Below are 15,695 nucleotides of genomic sequence, written 5' to 3'. Positions count from 1 at the left end.
CGGAGCGCGGAAGGACCCCCCGCCGCCGAATTGCTGCCCCCCCCCCCCAAATCCTGGCGCCCTAGGCGACTGCCTAGGTCGCCTAAATGGAAGCGCCGGCCCTGGGTGTCACTATTTCACTGTGAAAGATTCCGAGTGCAGCCAGGTAAGGGATAATGTTATAGCCGCTTTGCTCTGATGATAGCCAGTGTGTTAGGAGAACATTTGCTGTTACTTGGTGTGAAATTCGGAATCACGAGTTAGTGACTTATCTAGGTTTTTATTCATTTATTCCAATCTACTGTAGCTATTGTGTGCTCAGTCACAGAAATAGAGCATAGACCTTTAGAGGAACTGGGACGTAATTCTATTCTGTAAAGCTTTGGCTCCCTGAACAGTCTCAAGCCAATATTAGATGTGCCCATGAACAATGCTGGAGAAAGGAACGGCAGCTCACCTTCCTTTCAGAGAATTGATTTCTTGGGAAAGATATGGTGTCCTTTGTATGTCGGGCATGTTGTACTTGGGTACGGTGTATGTTAGAGAGGATGCTTCCCAGCTGGTTCCCGGCCCTGTAGTCAGAGCATTAAAGTGTACAGTAGAGATGTATCTGAACCAAACCCTGCATCCAAGCAGTCCTGGACTTTGGTGAAGTTGGGATCTTCATCCCGACTCTGGCCCCAGAGTGTCGATTCTAAGTGCACCATCTGCAGCATCCGTAGATGTGGTCGAGCAGGGGCAGCAAGGGGCCGACTGGCTGACGACTAGCCCTAAAACTAGCCTTCTCGTACATCCCCTTGTTTGGGTCCCAGGGAGGGCTGGGGAATTGGGGGCGTGAGGGGCGTGGTGGAGAGGCAGGGTTTGAGTTTTCAGGGGGCTTGAGAGAGTTTTCTTGTTTCTCTCTGAGAGGGAATGGAGTAGCACACCGCAATAGAGAACAGGGACGGGGGAGCGTCAGGGCGGGTCCCCCCGCCCCAGGCTGGCCTCTGATGTATTTTTTTTAGCAGCGAGGCTGAAGTTAAAATGCAAAAGCAAGTGGAACTCTGGAGGTTGCGTTTTAATTCCGTATTCCTTTAAAGACAGAACATGTGACTAAGCCAGGCACTCGGCACGCACTCCGCAGGGAGGGGCATGGATTTACCTGAAAGGCCTCAATCCTGCGCCAGCCAAAGCTCTCCTGCCTGAAATGGGAGTTGGAGCCGGCCCCTAAAGCTTGTGAAGGTTGCTGAATTGAGACCCCTGGCAGCTGAATTCTCTGCCTGCAGATGCAGCAGCTGTGTAATACTCTCCCACACTGCACTGCCCTTGTACCCCCACGTGACCCTGGAGGGGGCCCCATCTGAGAGGATAATCTCCATCTCCAAGGCCTGTAGGTCCATGGGACCTCTTGCTGAGTTCCCCTTCAAGGGACCAGTTGTTGCCAACTGTGATGTGCAAACTTAAGCCACTGAACAGCCATTAGTTAGGGATGGGTTTTGGTTATTCGCCACCGACCTGGCCAGGATTCAAACCAGTGTTTAGCAATTAAGGACTCACTGTCACATTCTCATTCTCCCCTGTCATCTAGTCCTCTGTCGTCTTTGGCACACTGAAGTACCAAGCCCCCGGATGTATAGCACACGCCTGTTGTTCTGGCAGGCATGTTGCGCTGGAGCAGGCTTGTCCATTGGGGTCTCCCCCGGGTTGTAGTAGTTTGGCCTCTGCTATTTTTTTCCCTTGTGTTGTGCATTCTTCCAGTTGGTTCATGTGATAAATGAAAGAGGGAGATGGCCCTTCTGCCCCCAGCATGAGCTGTTCCTGTAAGATTTTCCCTGAGCAACAGAGGAGCATCCCGGGAAGAGGTTACAGACTAGGCGAGAGAGGCACTTGCGTAAACCACTGCAATAATGCTCAGGACGCTCGGCTCCTGAATGAGATGCATGGGAAGTTCCCGTTCTTGCCCTGTGTCAATTAAAACTGAATAATACCTATAGAGAGGGCCTGATTCTCATTAATCCGAAGGCCCCTTGGCCCCCGTCGGGCAGTCAGGAAGGAGTACACGTGAGAATCAAGCCCGAGGTGCTGTAGACCAGTCTGTGAAGGTGCTATGCAGCTGGGTCATCTCTGTTCATCGTCCTTGCCAAGATTTCGGTCATTTCTTTCTGGACTCTGAATTTCCTGGACCGTAGGCACATTCCTGTGCCCCGCACAATGGGGCCTCGGGTGCTACTTTATTGTCAATGACAATTATCTAAAATTGCCAGTTGCTTTCCCGGTCCCCAGCTGCCGCCCCCACCAGCAAGGGGGGAGCTTGCATCCTGCGCCTGGGGTGTTAATGTCTCCTTAAAAGGACAGGCTGCGTCTTCAGTGCTGTGGCAGGGAGAGTTCAGAATGCTGCTTGTCCTCTGGGGCTCTCAGGCTCTCTGGAGACCGGTGCAATTCCCATGCAAGTTTTGCATAGCTGAGAAGGTTCCTACTATGGATTTAAATTTACAAAAAGAAGACTGTTCTATGGAGGGTGCCTTCATGATTTCCTAACCCACTGTGAGAGATACCAATGATTTCAGTAAAACACATAATACAAGTACAAAGCTTTTGCTTTTTTGCATGAACCTAAGAATGTAAGAACGGCCATATTGGGTGAGACCAATGGTCCATCTAGCCCAGTATCCTGTCTTCTGACAGTGGCCAGTGCCAGATGCTTCAGAGGGAATGAACAGAGCAGGGCAATTATCGAGTGATCCATCCCCTGTTGTCCAGTCCCAGTTTGTGGCAGTCAGAGGTCTAGGGATACCCAGAGCATGGGGTCGCCGCCCTGACCATCTTGGCTAACAGCCATTGAGGGACCCATCCTCCATGAACTTATCTAATTCTTTTTTGAACCCAGTTATACTTTTGGCCTTTACAACATCCCCTGGCAATGAGTTCCAGATTGACTGTGTGTGGTGTGAGGAAGTACTTCCTTTTGTTTCTTTTAAACCTGCTGCCTGTTTATTTCATTGGGTGACCCCTAGTTCTTGTGTTATGTGAAGGGGTAAATAACACTTCCTTATTTGTTTTCTCCACACCAATCATGATTTTACAGACCTCTTTCATATCCCCCCTTAGCTGTTTGTTTTCGAAGCTGATCAGTCCCAGTCTTTTTAATCTCTCCTTATATGGAAGCTGTTCCGTCCCCTTAATCAATTTTGTTGCAGTTCTCTTTACTTTTTCCAAGTCTAATATATATATTTTTAGCTGGAGTGACCAGAACTGCCCGCAGTATTAAATGTGTGGGCATGCTGTGGATTTAAATAGTGGCATTATGATATTTTGTCTTCTTATCTATCCCTTTCTTAATGGTTCCCAACACTCTGTTCACTCTTGACTGCTGCTGAACAGATGTTTTCAGAGAGCTATCCACGATGACTCCAAGATCTTTCTTGAGTGATAACAGCTAACTATAGACCCATTATTTTGCATGTACAGTTGGGCTTATGTTTTCTAGTGTGCATAACTTTGAATTTCTCAGCATTCAGTTTCATCGCCCTGAAAACATCTTGCTGTAAAAAGCAAAACAAACAAACAAAACCCCTTTGACCATTCAGCGAGCAACTACCTGCATTAACTGTGTCTTTTCCTCTCTCCACAGCTTTGTTACTGCTGTACGATGTTACAAACAGAGCATCATTTGACAACATCCAAGTAAGTTGGACACGGTCAGGTCCCAGGGGGAACGTGCTGAGAGTTTAAGGCAAATACTTTGTGTTCCTTGCGTTGTTGTATGCAGGTTGGTTGGTTGGTGTTGATGGCATCCTAGAATTGTTTTGCAGTGTTTATAAGATCCTATTGGCTGGTCTGTTCTGCCTCATCTTCAGAGCAGGGTTGGTGAACCAGGTCCCGTAAACCAGGACAACTCTCACCTCCCTGCAGCTCACACTAAGCTCTTCAGTGCGAACCTTTCTGAAGCCTGATTAATTCTTTTCCGCCGTTGTTATTTTGGCTGCTGCTTCAGGCTTTCAGGGCTCCAGTCTGGCATGGCAGGGCGAAGTCTGGAATACCCGGGCCCAGGCAGCGATCATGCTAATTCTGGCCAGACATGAAGTAGGAAGTTGTGGAGGTCTCACAAGACCCAGTTTTGGCAAGATCTGTAGCCGGTTTTTGCAGACCCAAGAGACTTCAAGAATTAGAAGACACTTGAGCAAAAGCTCGAGTTTTGCAGGCTCCTCTGTACTGCCAAGCCTTTTGATGCCTTCCTGCTATCTGGGAGTGACTGACTCGGTCTTGAGTTCTGAGCAAGGGCTTGTTCTGCTCTCTGCACTCTTGTTCCCAGATTGCATTCCAGAGGCAAGTGCACTTACAGAATAAATTACTGTGAACAATTAGGACCTTGCGAGACACAGAGATTTCTGTGTAACGCTGTGGAGCTTGAAAAAGAAATAATCACAGTCTGGTTACCAGGAGACCGATTCTGTTGACACCAAAAGACTCGCTCGAGTATTGACACTTGCTGCTGGGTAATGGGAGCAGCAGGGGAGAATGTCTTCCATTCAGATACAGGAGTCGGATGAGAAGGGGTGTATATATAGCTATCTCCCTAAGAACACTGCACGCCTCTTCTCCGGAGAACTGGCCCTTGCGATCGATGCAAGTAACTTGCATGCCGATACAGTACTGGGTCTGATGATCCACATCCCCAATCCTGCTCATTACTGCCCTACTGTCGATCCCTCCCGCTGTTATTTTTACTGATATTATCATCGCACCTAGGAGCTCTAGTCACGGACCGGGTGAGGACCCCATTGTACTAACACACAACAGAACGACAGTCCCTGCACAAAGAACTTCCAATCTAAGTGTAAGACACAAGATACCAGATGGAGGCAAACCGACCAACAAGGGAGCGCACAGAAACAATGAGGCCAGATTGGTCAGCACAACAGGCTGCGGTCTCAGCCCACCAGTGGCCTGACAATCGTCAAGTTCTTTTGTTGCCATCACAGCAGAAGAGATTTGAAGGAGGGATCTGCAGGAGGACAGTGGGGTGGCTTGGCAGATGTGGAGGGAGAGCGCAGGCAAGGCTGGGAGAAAGCTCGAAGGTGGTGGTTTGAAAATGTAACACGTGGTATCTTAATTACAAAAGGAACTAAACCCGGGGCAGCAGCTTTCTGAGCTGGCATTGGGAAGTGAATTATTTTATATCAGCGGTGGAAAGCTTTCATTTTCAAATGCACGTTCCATTACCTTTCACTAAACGGTACAAGAAAATGTCAGGGCAGTGTGCGAAATGCTGTGTTTGTGAAAATAGGACCTGTTTTGCATTTGTAATACAAATTTCTTGTAATACAAGAAAAACTCAAATGTTGGGTGGATTCATGTTTCACTACAAGTATTTCACATACCTGTGTTCTGCTCACACACCAGGGTGGGGGAGGAGAGGCGTGGAAGAGATTCACAAACACACTTCACCCCTTGCTGTAATGTAGATGAGTTGCTCTTTGTTACACTGTTGTAGCCTGTGTTTTGTGTTCATGTTGGATCTTTCCGATTAGAGCATTTTCAAGTCCACTTAGTTTTTGGCCTCCTATGTGAGAACTGTTTAAAAAAACCATAAAGCATCACCCACCATCCCACTGACTGCTGAATCTAGAACTGCTGACCGTAGAGCACGGTCTGTTGTTTATAGGGACCATCTAGGGCTCGGTCGGGCAAAGGGAACTGCGTAGATGGACCCGTTGCCAAACCTGGGGCCCAGCCCTGTCCCCCGAGCAGTTGTGCCAGGCTCAGAAGTGCTTCCGCTCGAAGGGAGGCTGGTGAGTGGGGACCCTGCCCCGGGATATTCGGGGGGCTCTGTGTGCCTCTACTGCTCTACCCCGCGCCCCACACCAGCACAGCTCGGCCATGACCCATGGTTCTGTGCCCAGTGAGCATCCGCTGAAACCAGGGCCGGCGTTAGACGCGCTGGGGCACAGGGCAGGAAGCTGCAGGCTGAACCCTGCTGCCTGGGGCTGAAGCCCGAGCCCCACAGAACACCTTAGCTTTGTGGGGGCCACTGTGGTGTGGGGTCCCAGCGCTGGCTGAAACTGGGCCCACAGGGGGTGGACGTGGCCTGAGTGTGCAGGCAGCCTGGTCTCCGTGTGGGTTGAGATGGGAGGGGGCCATTTCTCCCGTCCCGGGCCTAGTCCCTGTGGCCGAGCTCTTTGCAGGCCCCTAGAGGGGAGCGGTTCGGTCACACAGCCGTACCTGCAAAGCCCCAGGATGCAGGGAGGAGGGTTTCAGGAAGAGGGAGTGAGAGGCCCCCAGAGAGCTGCTGTCAGGCGATCCGGGAAGGTGCCACGGGGCGCGGGCAGCAGTTTAGCATAGAAGTAAATGCAAAGCTAAATAGAGGAGCTTTGTGTCTGTAATTACTGCGGAGCTGGGTGGGTAATTTGCTTTGGAAGCAAGCGTCCTCTCTCCCACGCAGACCTTGCGCTGGCTCCAAGCCGGGGGAGCCGATGAGAGGCTGCGGAGAGACGCACCTGAGAGACAGCGACTCGATCGGAACGAGCCCTGGGGTTCCTCTCTGGGGAAATGGAACTCACTCGCTGACGGGGTCACTGCTCGCGCTGGAACCTCCCTTTGCTGCTCGGGGATCTGGAGATCTGGGCTCTGCCACTGACGCCCTGCGCGGCCGTGAGCATGTCCCACAGGCCAGGCTTCCCCACCGTGTCCTCGAACCCTGGGCTGTGGGCCGAACTCCGACACCCAGCCCCTGATTTTCACACGTGCCGAGCAGCTGCAGCTCCAGCTGTTGCCAATGGGATCTGTCCGTAAAGTGTTTTCCACCCGTCAGGCAGAGGGCGAAGCACTTGTGGTCGGTGGTGGTGGGTTGATTTAGTAGTTTGTGAATTGGACCGAGCCCTCCAGGGTTCGGCGTGTTTGCTGTTTGACTCCCTTCACTCTCCGGCCAGTGCTCGTCCATGCTGCGTCCGGTCCCGGTCCCAAACGTATGTCTTAGCATGAGGCACCTCCAGCCTGCATGATTGTTTCTATACTGCACAGTTCAGACCAGGCTGCAGGACTCGCCCCTGGGGAATCTCGCCCTCTGGATAGCATGGGGCTGGCCACTCTCAGGACATTTTCCTTTGGCACAAACAGCCTCATTCCCAAGCTACAAGCAACCCGCTGGTGCCCATGCTTGACTGAGCCTGTCGCATGCTCCGAAAGCAGCCGTGCCCAGAGAAGGAGCCTGGCATCCGGCTGCCCTCTGGCATAGCACAGGGTAACATGGACCCCATTGAAATGCAGCCCCTTACCTCAAGTACCTTCTCAGAACGTGGCATCCATTTCCCAGCCTTTCATCTCCTCTCCCTCTGCTTTCAGCCCCCTTTGGAGTTGGCCTCAAAATGAGACCTGAGGGCACGAGTCAGCCCTTGCCATGTTCTCCCAGCCACCCTCCACCAGCTGAGCCCCCTCTCCCCCCCCCCCCCCCCGCCCCAAATGTTTCCCTGGGATTTCTTCTTCTGGTGTCAGATCAGAGACGTGGGCCAGGCAGGCTCCTGCCTCCTGGTTTTCTTCCTGCGGATAATCCTCATTGGGACGTTGATCAAAGGCCGGATTCGCAGCCTGACGGGGGTGGTGTGGATCAGGCCCGTAGGAGCAGCTGGCTACACACACAGTGAGGGGCCAACTGCAGCAAAACCCCAAGGGAAGCTTTTTTCCCCCACAGTCTCTTTCTATAAGGAGCCACGAAGGGAGTCTGTGTGTGTGGAATAGACTGCCCCCTCGGGATTGTGTCCCCCAGTTAGGCCTAATTTCTGACACACTGATTCTGATTGATTCATTTTTGGCCTCTTTGTTTGGACGAATTCAGTTTTCCTTTCTCGCTTTTTGTGCCTTTTCCCATCAACGTGTGTCGTCGTCGTAGGTGATTGTGGCCTTTTTATACACTTCTTACGCTCCCTTTTTCCAGCTGAGCTCACACGTGGGGTAAATCTGTCGGCCCTGGCATGACACCAGCCCTGTCACGTTGGATTTGAGGTCTCTTCAGATCGTCTCACCCTGCCAAAAGTATCTCCGGATGCCTGCGCGGTAGGTGGCACATGTGAAACGAACTGGTGGGGGCTCAGTCCTGCTGTTAGCAGGCAGAAGCCCACAGCAGCACCATTTCAGCTGGCACTAATTGGTCCCCCCTTACCCTCTCCCCGTCCCCATTATGAGCCATCTTGGCAGAGAAGCCAGGAACCGAACAGGCCCTGGAGACTGAGCTCCTGTCTCTTTAGTAAAGGGGGCCTTGCAGATCAGGTCTGGGCTGGCGACAGGGAGGGGAAAATTGCTCCCTGCTGCTGCCCTGGCTGTACCTGCTGGGTCAGCAAAAGGCTCCCGGCTCCAGGGATGTCAGTCCCGCCCCTTTCCCAGAGCTCCGCTGCCCTGCTGATGTCTCCAACAGGAGCAGGGGGTGATGAGATGAAAGAAGAAGGGAAAAGTCTGAGAACAGGCTGCCGGCAGAGCAGGCTCTAACCAGACCCCACTTGAAAGCTTTCCGCGAGGCCTTTCAACTCCAGAGATGAAGAGGTTTCCTCTGCACTTGCCATCTGGAGCCCTGAGCGGCGCACAGAGCACATGGTGTCGCTTCAGCCCACTTCAAAGGGGAGCCGGGGCCGTTCCGCCCACCACACGCAATGCAAGGGCTGCATGAGGTCTCCAGGTGCAGCAGTCGGACCAGCAGGTCGTCCTGCCTCCACCCCGTTCCCCCCGGGGTGCAGGAGCTGCTCTGGGCAGAGAATTCAAAGCTGAGCTCCCTGGTTCAGTTCACTCCGTCCACAGCCCCGGGGTGGTTCCAAGCCAGCCCCGTTGGCACACGCCCAGCTCACCCTCCTGTGCCAGGCCAGCCAGAGAGGCAGGAGCGCTCAGCTGGGCTTGCTGTCTTGCGGATCTTCCCAGCAGCGGATGTGGGACTGCGAGGAGCTGCGTTCTCCTCAGACGTCGTCGTTGTTCGGCTTTGCCTGCACCCTGTCAGAGTCAAACAGCCGAGAGAGGGCCGGTGTGCGTCTCCGGCTCCTGGCTTTGCCGGGATTCTCCGCGGGCAGCTCCTCAGGGCATTAAAGACCATGGAAAATCTGTTGTGCAGACACCTGCTCCCCTGGAAGTGGCTCCCTCTGAAACTGATCTGTGTCCCTGCACCATGCTCGGTCTCCCACCGCCTGCACCTTGTTAACAGCAATTATTCAAACAGCTAATGAAGGTGGATTTTAAAAACCCAGGTTCCTGGTCTGTTCAGCACTCGCGTCTAGGGGCTCCTGCTGCAGGCGGAGAATAGCCTGGCTCAGCCCCATATTCAGAACTGATGCCGCACCAGCCCTCTGCTCCTTGCACTGAGTGGCCCCTGGAGCCCGGGCTGATGGGGGTGCTGTGGATCAGTCATTCCTGTGACTAATGCACGCAGGTTTCAGGTTTCTCATCCCTGGAGACTCCCGCTCAGCGTGGTACCATGAGGAAAAACAATGCATGGCAGCCAAATCCATCCCTGGGGGAACGTGGTTGAACCCAGTGGCATTTGTCCGGGGGTGGAATTGACCCAGTTGGTTTAAAAGACAAAGGACAGGGCTGTGCTGTGACAGGCTCTCAGAGCCAGGACGTGCGGTCTCCCTGCAGCGCTGGTGGAACAGTACACTGAGCACCTGGATCATCCCCATTCCCCATCATGGTCCCTCTGCAGGGTGTGAACCCCGGACCTTCAGCACCAAAGCACAACCTCTGCCATTTGAGCTTAGGAAATAACTCCATTAGCAGGGAGCGGTAGTAGGCTGTTATCCTCTGAAGCCAGGATGCACATTTTTTGAGTGTTACTCTCACAGACACACGCCCAAATGGGATCAGCTCTGCTGACTAGCAAGGAGAGACAACAGGGCCACAGTCTCATTCCTTCTCTGCCCTCTTAGGGGCTGGCGCTCGCAACCCCAGACTTGAGCAGAAGGTGGGGCTGGACAGGGGATAGGGCTAGCAGCTAGACCCTGAATGGGTGCTGGGTTGGGCACAATCTCACCCACTATAGGAGAGCTCCTCTGAAATGCACACTGCCTTTCCCCGCCTCCCTCGGTCCTACAGGGCCCTGAGGCCCCGGCGGTGCAGCTGATGATGTGCTGGCATTTCATTATGAATATATTTTGGCACCATGTGGCTGTGCTGTTTATTAGTAACGTTCGATGTTTGTCAAGGGGGTTGATAATTACAGCTCTCTCCCTATTAACATAAACATATAAAATAGTCATCTGCTGGCTTAAATATTTGTCCACTCCAGAATGAAAATGAAATGACTTAATAGCATCTCCGAGAGGCTCTTTTGCTGGTTGGTTGGCTGTCCTTGCCTTTCCTACCTGAGTAACTTTAAATGTCACAGCCGCACTTCCCTGTCATTCTTCCACCCTGGGCTGACTGTGCCATGCTCATGGTTTTGGGTAGTGAATATAAATGGATGGTGCCCACATCCTGGGCCAACAACGCTGGGAAAGGCAGGTCTTTGCCATTCGTACCTTTTGAGTGTCCCAGTGAGTTCCTTCCTCTTGAATGCCGATGTCTGCTCCCAAAACACGTAGCTGGGATCATTGCATCATCTGGCAGTGAAGCAGTTAAAGATAGGTTTCTTTTTCCGTTTTTCTTTTTAAAGAACGCCGTCAAGATGAAAGTCATGCCAAAGAAAAAGTGCTTCCCCACCCTCGACCCCCCCCCCCCATTCCTAGAACCACCGTTGCTTGTTAAAATGGCCAAAAGTTTAAACCTCTCCCTAGAGAGGGCTTCCCATTTTCCCCAGCTAACTCAGGCCGGTTCCCCATTTATCCCCAGATTTACTGACTGGTTCCTCCTGTGCTAGCACAATGCTGCTCCAGTATGCGTCCCCAACGCTGCAGGGGAATGGTTCAATCCAAAGGTTCGCTCCATGCTTTGTTTTAAAAGAGCGGTTCACGTCTTATTCCAGAAAGCTCAGCTGTGGGGGTTTTTTGGCATAGATCCTGAATTCTAGCCCTTGGCTAATTTTGCCCCTGTTCTTTAAAAACGTTTGTTGTTTGTTTTTTATTCAGTTTGGTGGTTATGTGACAAGTTCCCCTCCCCCCCGGGGTGCCACTTGGAACTGGGGTACCAGTGAGCCTGCCCGACCCACCAACCTGGGTTCCCTTTACACTGTGTTGCTGAGGAAAGCCAGCCAAGCCCTTCCCCAGGCTTCAGACTGCACTTTACCAGCACACACACAGGTAGGGACACAGCCGGCTGCAGCTACACACACAGATGCTGAGATCAGCTCTGTATGGGGAGGCTCAGCTAAGGGATTGCCCAGTACTCAAGTGCACACCCCCCCCTCAGTGGGTAAACCAAAATTGTACCATCTTGCGCTGTACAGGGAACTGTACAGCGTAAGGTCCTGAAATTCACCCCCTCCCTCAATGTGGAGAGAGAGAGACAGCTTTCTGCCCCAAGTGATGATTTCCACACACTGGGTTTAGACAAAACAAAAGCAAGTTTATTAAGTACAAAAGGATAGATTCTAAGTGATTATAAGGGATCGCAAACAGATCAAAGCAGATTACCCAGCAAATAAAACAAACACGCAAACTAAGCTTAATATATTAAAGAAACTGGTTATAAGTAGCAAATTCTCACCCTAAATGTTGTTTTAGGTGGATTGCAAGGAGTCTTGAAGGCAGGCTTCACTTGCTTGCAGCTTAAAATTCCAGATATTCCTTTCACAGGCCTGGGCTTAGCCCTTCTCCCCTAGTCCAGTCTTTTAGTTCTCAGGTTTCCAGCAGTCCTCTTTCTTGGGTGGGGAGTCAATGAAGAACCAGTCACGATGATGTCACTCCCCTGCCTTAAATAGATTTTGCATAGGGTGGGAACCTATTATCATGGAGTCCAGTACCAGATGACTTGGTCAGATGACCCTGCAGACATAATTCAGAGGCTGTTTGTAGCATCCCCAGGAAGACTTCCCTGAGATTAGCATCTTCAAAGACCTATTGTTTTCCCCACTGGCCCTTCCCAACCAGCCATCCAGACTGATTGCATTCTGTCTAGTGGGCGTTCTCCAGGTGTAAACACATTTGTACTAGATGCATAGACAATATTCCTAACTTCAGATACAAAAATGATACATGCATACAAATAGGTTAATCATATTCAGTAAATCATAACCTTTCCAATGAGATCTCACGTGACCCATCTTGCAAAAAACACATCTTAGTTATGCCATAATCCTATTGTAACCATATCTCTCTGAAGAATATGGGACGTAGTGTCACAGTTGAGAAAAATTAACAAAAATACTTGGGGTGTCTCTCTTTCATCTTCAGTCTTATTTACTTTGTGTTCCTCAGCCTGCATAGCCACGTGCTGGGATCAGGGAAAACATCCCTTTCTGATGTACTGTAGCAAGGCACGGTTCAGCACGATATTGGATTATAGGGATTTTTTTCTTTACCATCCTCTGAAGAATCCAGCATTTTCCACTGTTAGAGACAGGGATCTAGACTAATTGGAGATTTGATGTGGCAGGGTACCATACATGCCAGGCCGGTATTCTGCTCCAGTTCTGCAGGAGGCTGTTAACACCTCAGAGGGATCAAATGATCTGATTCTGTACAACAGGAGACTAGAGGGACCCTTGGCCTGCTCCACGAGGTCAGCTGCTTTATTCTTGCCTCTCAAGGGACAAGAGAAGGCTCTGCAGCTTTCGCAGGTTTGCTAATCCTGATTACAGGCAGCTATACAGGAGTCTTAAGATTTATCACATGCTGGGCTGAAGTTCGATATGTGTATACATCAGCTCTCTGAATTCCTTGCTATAAATCAGAGCAAGAAACCCTTTTCCGTTGCTGCTAAAAGGGAAGAAAAGAGGATGAGGATTAGAAAGCACCTCTAGCAAGACCACCTGGGAAGATTATGTAATTAGGCACAAGGAGAATGGTTTGCCAGAGGCTTTTCTTCCTTTCTTACAGGCTCTGACCTCCCTGCCGACTGGCTGCTGTTTCAGGTATTTCTCAGAGCGGCAGTTTCAGAACTGCTGGTTATAACGCTCTCTTCGCTGACCGTTTACGTTTCTCAGCACCTAGAGTACAGCTGGCCATGTGGCCTTTCACCCTCTGTCCTTTAATCACAGGTTATCAGTGAGCAGCAACTAGAACATGTGAGTAGGGGACTTTCCCAAATGAGAGACCCATTACATTCCAGGGAGTTTCTTCCACCTGGGAGTGGAAATGCAGCCGTTCCCCGATGGGAGGGTGGAGCAGGGCTTACTCGGCTGCATAAGCTTACTTGTGTGAAAAGTGTTGGCAGGATCAGGCCTGTGCCTGCATTTCTAGTTCTTGGTGTATCTTAGGGGTTTATCTGGCGGCCCATCATCATAAAATCAATAGAAATAGCAAAGTCCCCAGTGGACGACATGGAGTCTCTGGCACTTCCCACGTTGGGGGCCAAATCTCTGCTTGGGGAAGGAGTTTTGGTTGAGTTTTTTAGATTTTGCTAATTTCTTCTTTGGGTGTTTTTTATTATTATGATTATTATGATTATTTGCTGGTGGGGGCATTGGGGTTTGGAGGTGTCAGTGTTGAGGTTTGGGGCTGCAGGGGAAAAGGTGGGGGTCCGTGACGTGAGCCATTCTCGTAGCAGAAAGGCTTTTTTGAAGAAGCTTTGCAGCATTTTCTGCAGAGGGTCATTACTTGTTAGTACGTCTGGGCACTCTGTAATGTGCTCTTTTGTGATTCATTTTAATTCACAGCACAGTAGAAGGGCAGATCCATTGTCATTCTCAGAGAAGGAATGTTGACATATGCAGTATTGCCTGTCCCAAGCATTCAAATATCATGAGTCAGGCCTTAGAAAATCATGAGGTTGTCTTAAAATTCATGAGATTAAACAAAGTAATAATAAACTGATGGGTTCTTATTTTCCTTCTGGTTTTTTAGCCTTTGGGGTGCAAGCTTTTCTTTGCAACTACAAGAGCTAGAAACTTTCTTTTCTTTTTTTTAATGAAAGTTGAGATCCTCACATAATCACAGGACTCCGGGAGCTGGAGCATTAAGAAAAATACCAAACGGTGTGAGACCTTTTCAGTATACTAGTGAGAGCTGGCAATGCTGGGAGACTGCTCAATGTGTGTCGGTGTTTGCAGGATCAGGCTCCTAATAGATAATTACATATTAGTGTTTGGGGGAGGAATTTGAAAGACTGAACTTCTCTTATGCCTGGGGCATGTTTTAGTGGGCGGTGTGGGGTCCCTGCCGGTCTCCTGGAGCGTGTGCTTTTGTTTCAAAGTTGTTGCCATATCTATAGCCCAGATCCTTCTCTCAGAGAGAGGTTTGCTTTGACCTGGAAGGCACCAGAACTGTGTGGTTGTGCTGTGCAGGGAGGCAGGCCAGAGAAGGCCCAGGTAGGGTGAGTCTGTATATCTATGTGCTGTGAAGCTTTGCTCTGCAGGGGGGGAGCGGGGAGGAGTTGCTGTGTGTGTGTGTGTGTGTGTGTGTGTGTGTGTGTGTGTGTGTGTGGTGGGGGGTATCCTGCTGGGGAATTGACCTAGAGCGGAGGATTCTGTGCTGAGCCCCCCACATCCGTCCTCGTGGCTCCACCAAACAAGCCATGTGTGTGCAAAAACTCATTTGTGCAGGGAGGGAGGATTTGGTTGCATTAAGTGGTGGCTGTTGCACACCCAGTGGCTGTTGCACACCTGCTGATCAGCACAAATACATGGTCCAGTTTAGATACATCTTTTATTCTGTTACAAACCTGCCACCTCTGAACACCACTATTTAAAGCCATTAATTGGCATTTAATTAGCATGGAGAAATTGCAACCCGGCCCGAACAGAAGCATTATCTGGGGGCGCTTAAATTTGGAGCGTGACGGTTCTGAGCAGGCCTCGCTCTCGTTCTGTGGCGTTGGGTTGTGCTGTAACAATAACCGAACCACCACTCAGCGTTTGTCTAGTGCTGTGCGTCTTTGGAGGGCTGTGAAGCACTAACTAATCCTCGCGACCCGCCCTTGATGCGCCAGCGTCACACTCATTAATATTAGTGACAGACATGCAGCAAGGGAACAACAGATTCTTCCCTAGCAGGCAGGGCGCTTGCATCCAAAGGCATTTGTGTTTTCTTTATTCTGGGTTAAAGGGATGCTGTTAAATCATTTAAATCCCATCATTTAGGGCAAATCTTTGAAAACTGTATCTCCCTGCAGGAAAATGACACCAATTGTGTCCCCCTTCACTCCTGCCCTGTATTGTTTATAACAGCACCATGACCATCTGCTGACTCCTGCCATTATGATAGAACACTTCCTCTCCTCCATTACCTGCTTTGAGCAAATAGTTAACTGTTGACACTCTAAAGCATTGGAGATAGCGCCCATTGAGAAGAAATGGGCAGTGCATACCTCACAGCTATTGTTTCAGGCTCTCTGCAAACTCAGACATCCCAGTATCATTTTCACAGAGGTCACATTTTTAAAGTTTTTCTTTGCAACCAAACTAACTAGACTTATTTTATTTAATGAAAGCTGAGACTCTACAGAACAATTGAGAGGTCTACCCAACTCCCCATGGCTAATATTTTGTGCCTCCTGATGCTGGGGAAATACTGATTTGGGGCTTTAAATGTATTTTCAATTATTAACCAAAAATATACTAGAAAACAAGGTGTTACTATAACAGGAGCTCCGGTCATTTACATATATACAGTTAATCTTGACTGTGTCTCGTTCCAAGTGTTTATATTTATGAAGATGTTAGAGGACTGACA

General features: G+C 50.2%; 1 protein-coding gene across 2 annotated transcripts in view; it reads left to right on the top strand.

Annotated features, from left to right (window-relative positions):
- Positions 1–15,695, top strand: part of RAB26 (RAB26, member RAS oncogene family) — a 199,989-nt gene that overhangs the window by 145,762 nt on the left and 38,532 nt on the right. For both annotated transcript variants that reach the window (XM_024212459.2, XM_024212460.2), the window contains exon 4: positions 3,590–3,642. In XM_024212459.2, the coding sequence (XP_024068227.1) occupies positions 3,590–3,642 (53 nt within the window). The remainder of the gene's footprint in view (positions 1–3,589; positions 3,643–15,695) is intronic.

The sequence above is a fragment of the Terrapene carolina genome, unplaced genomic scaffold (assembly GCF_002925995.2).
Source record: "Terrapene carolina triunguis isolate 2854851 unplaced genomic scaffold, T_m_triunguis-2.0 Scaffold93, whole genome shotgun sequence".
Classification (NCBI taxonomy): Eukaryota; Metazoa; Chordata; order Testudines; family Emydidae; genus Terrapene; species Terrapene triunguis.
The sequence above is the reverse complement of the archived record's forward strand: the minus strand, read 5'-3'. Positions and strand labels throughout refer to the sequence as shown.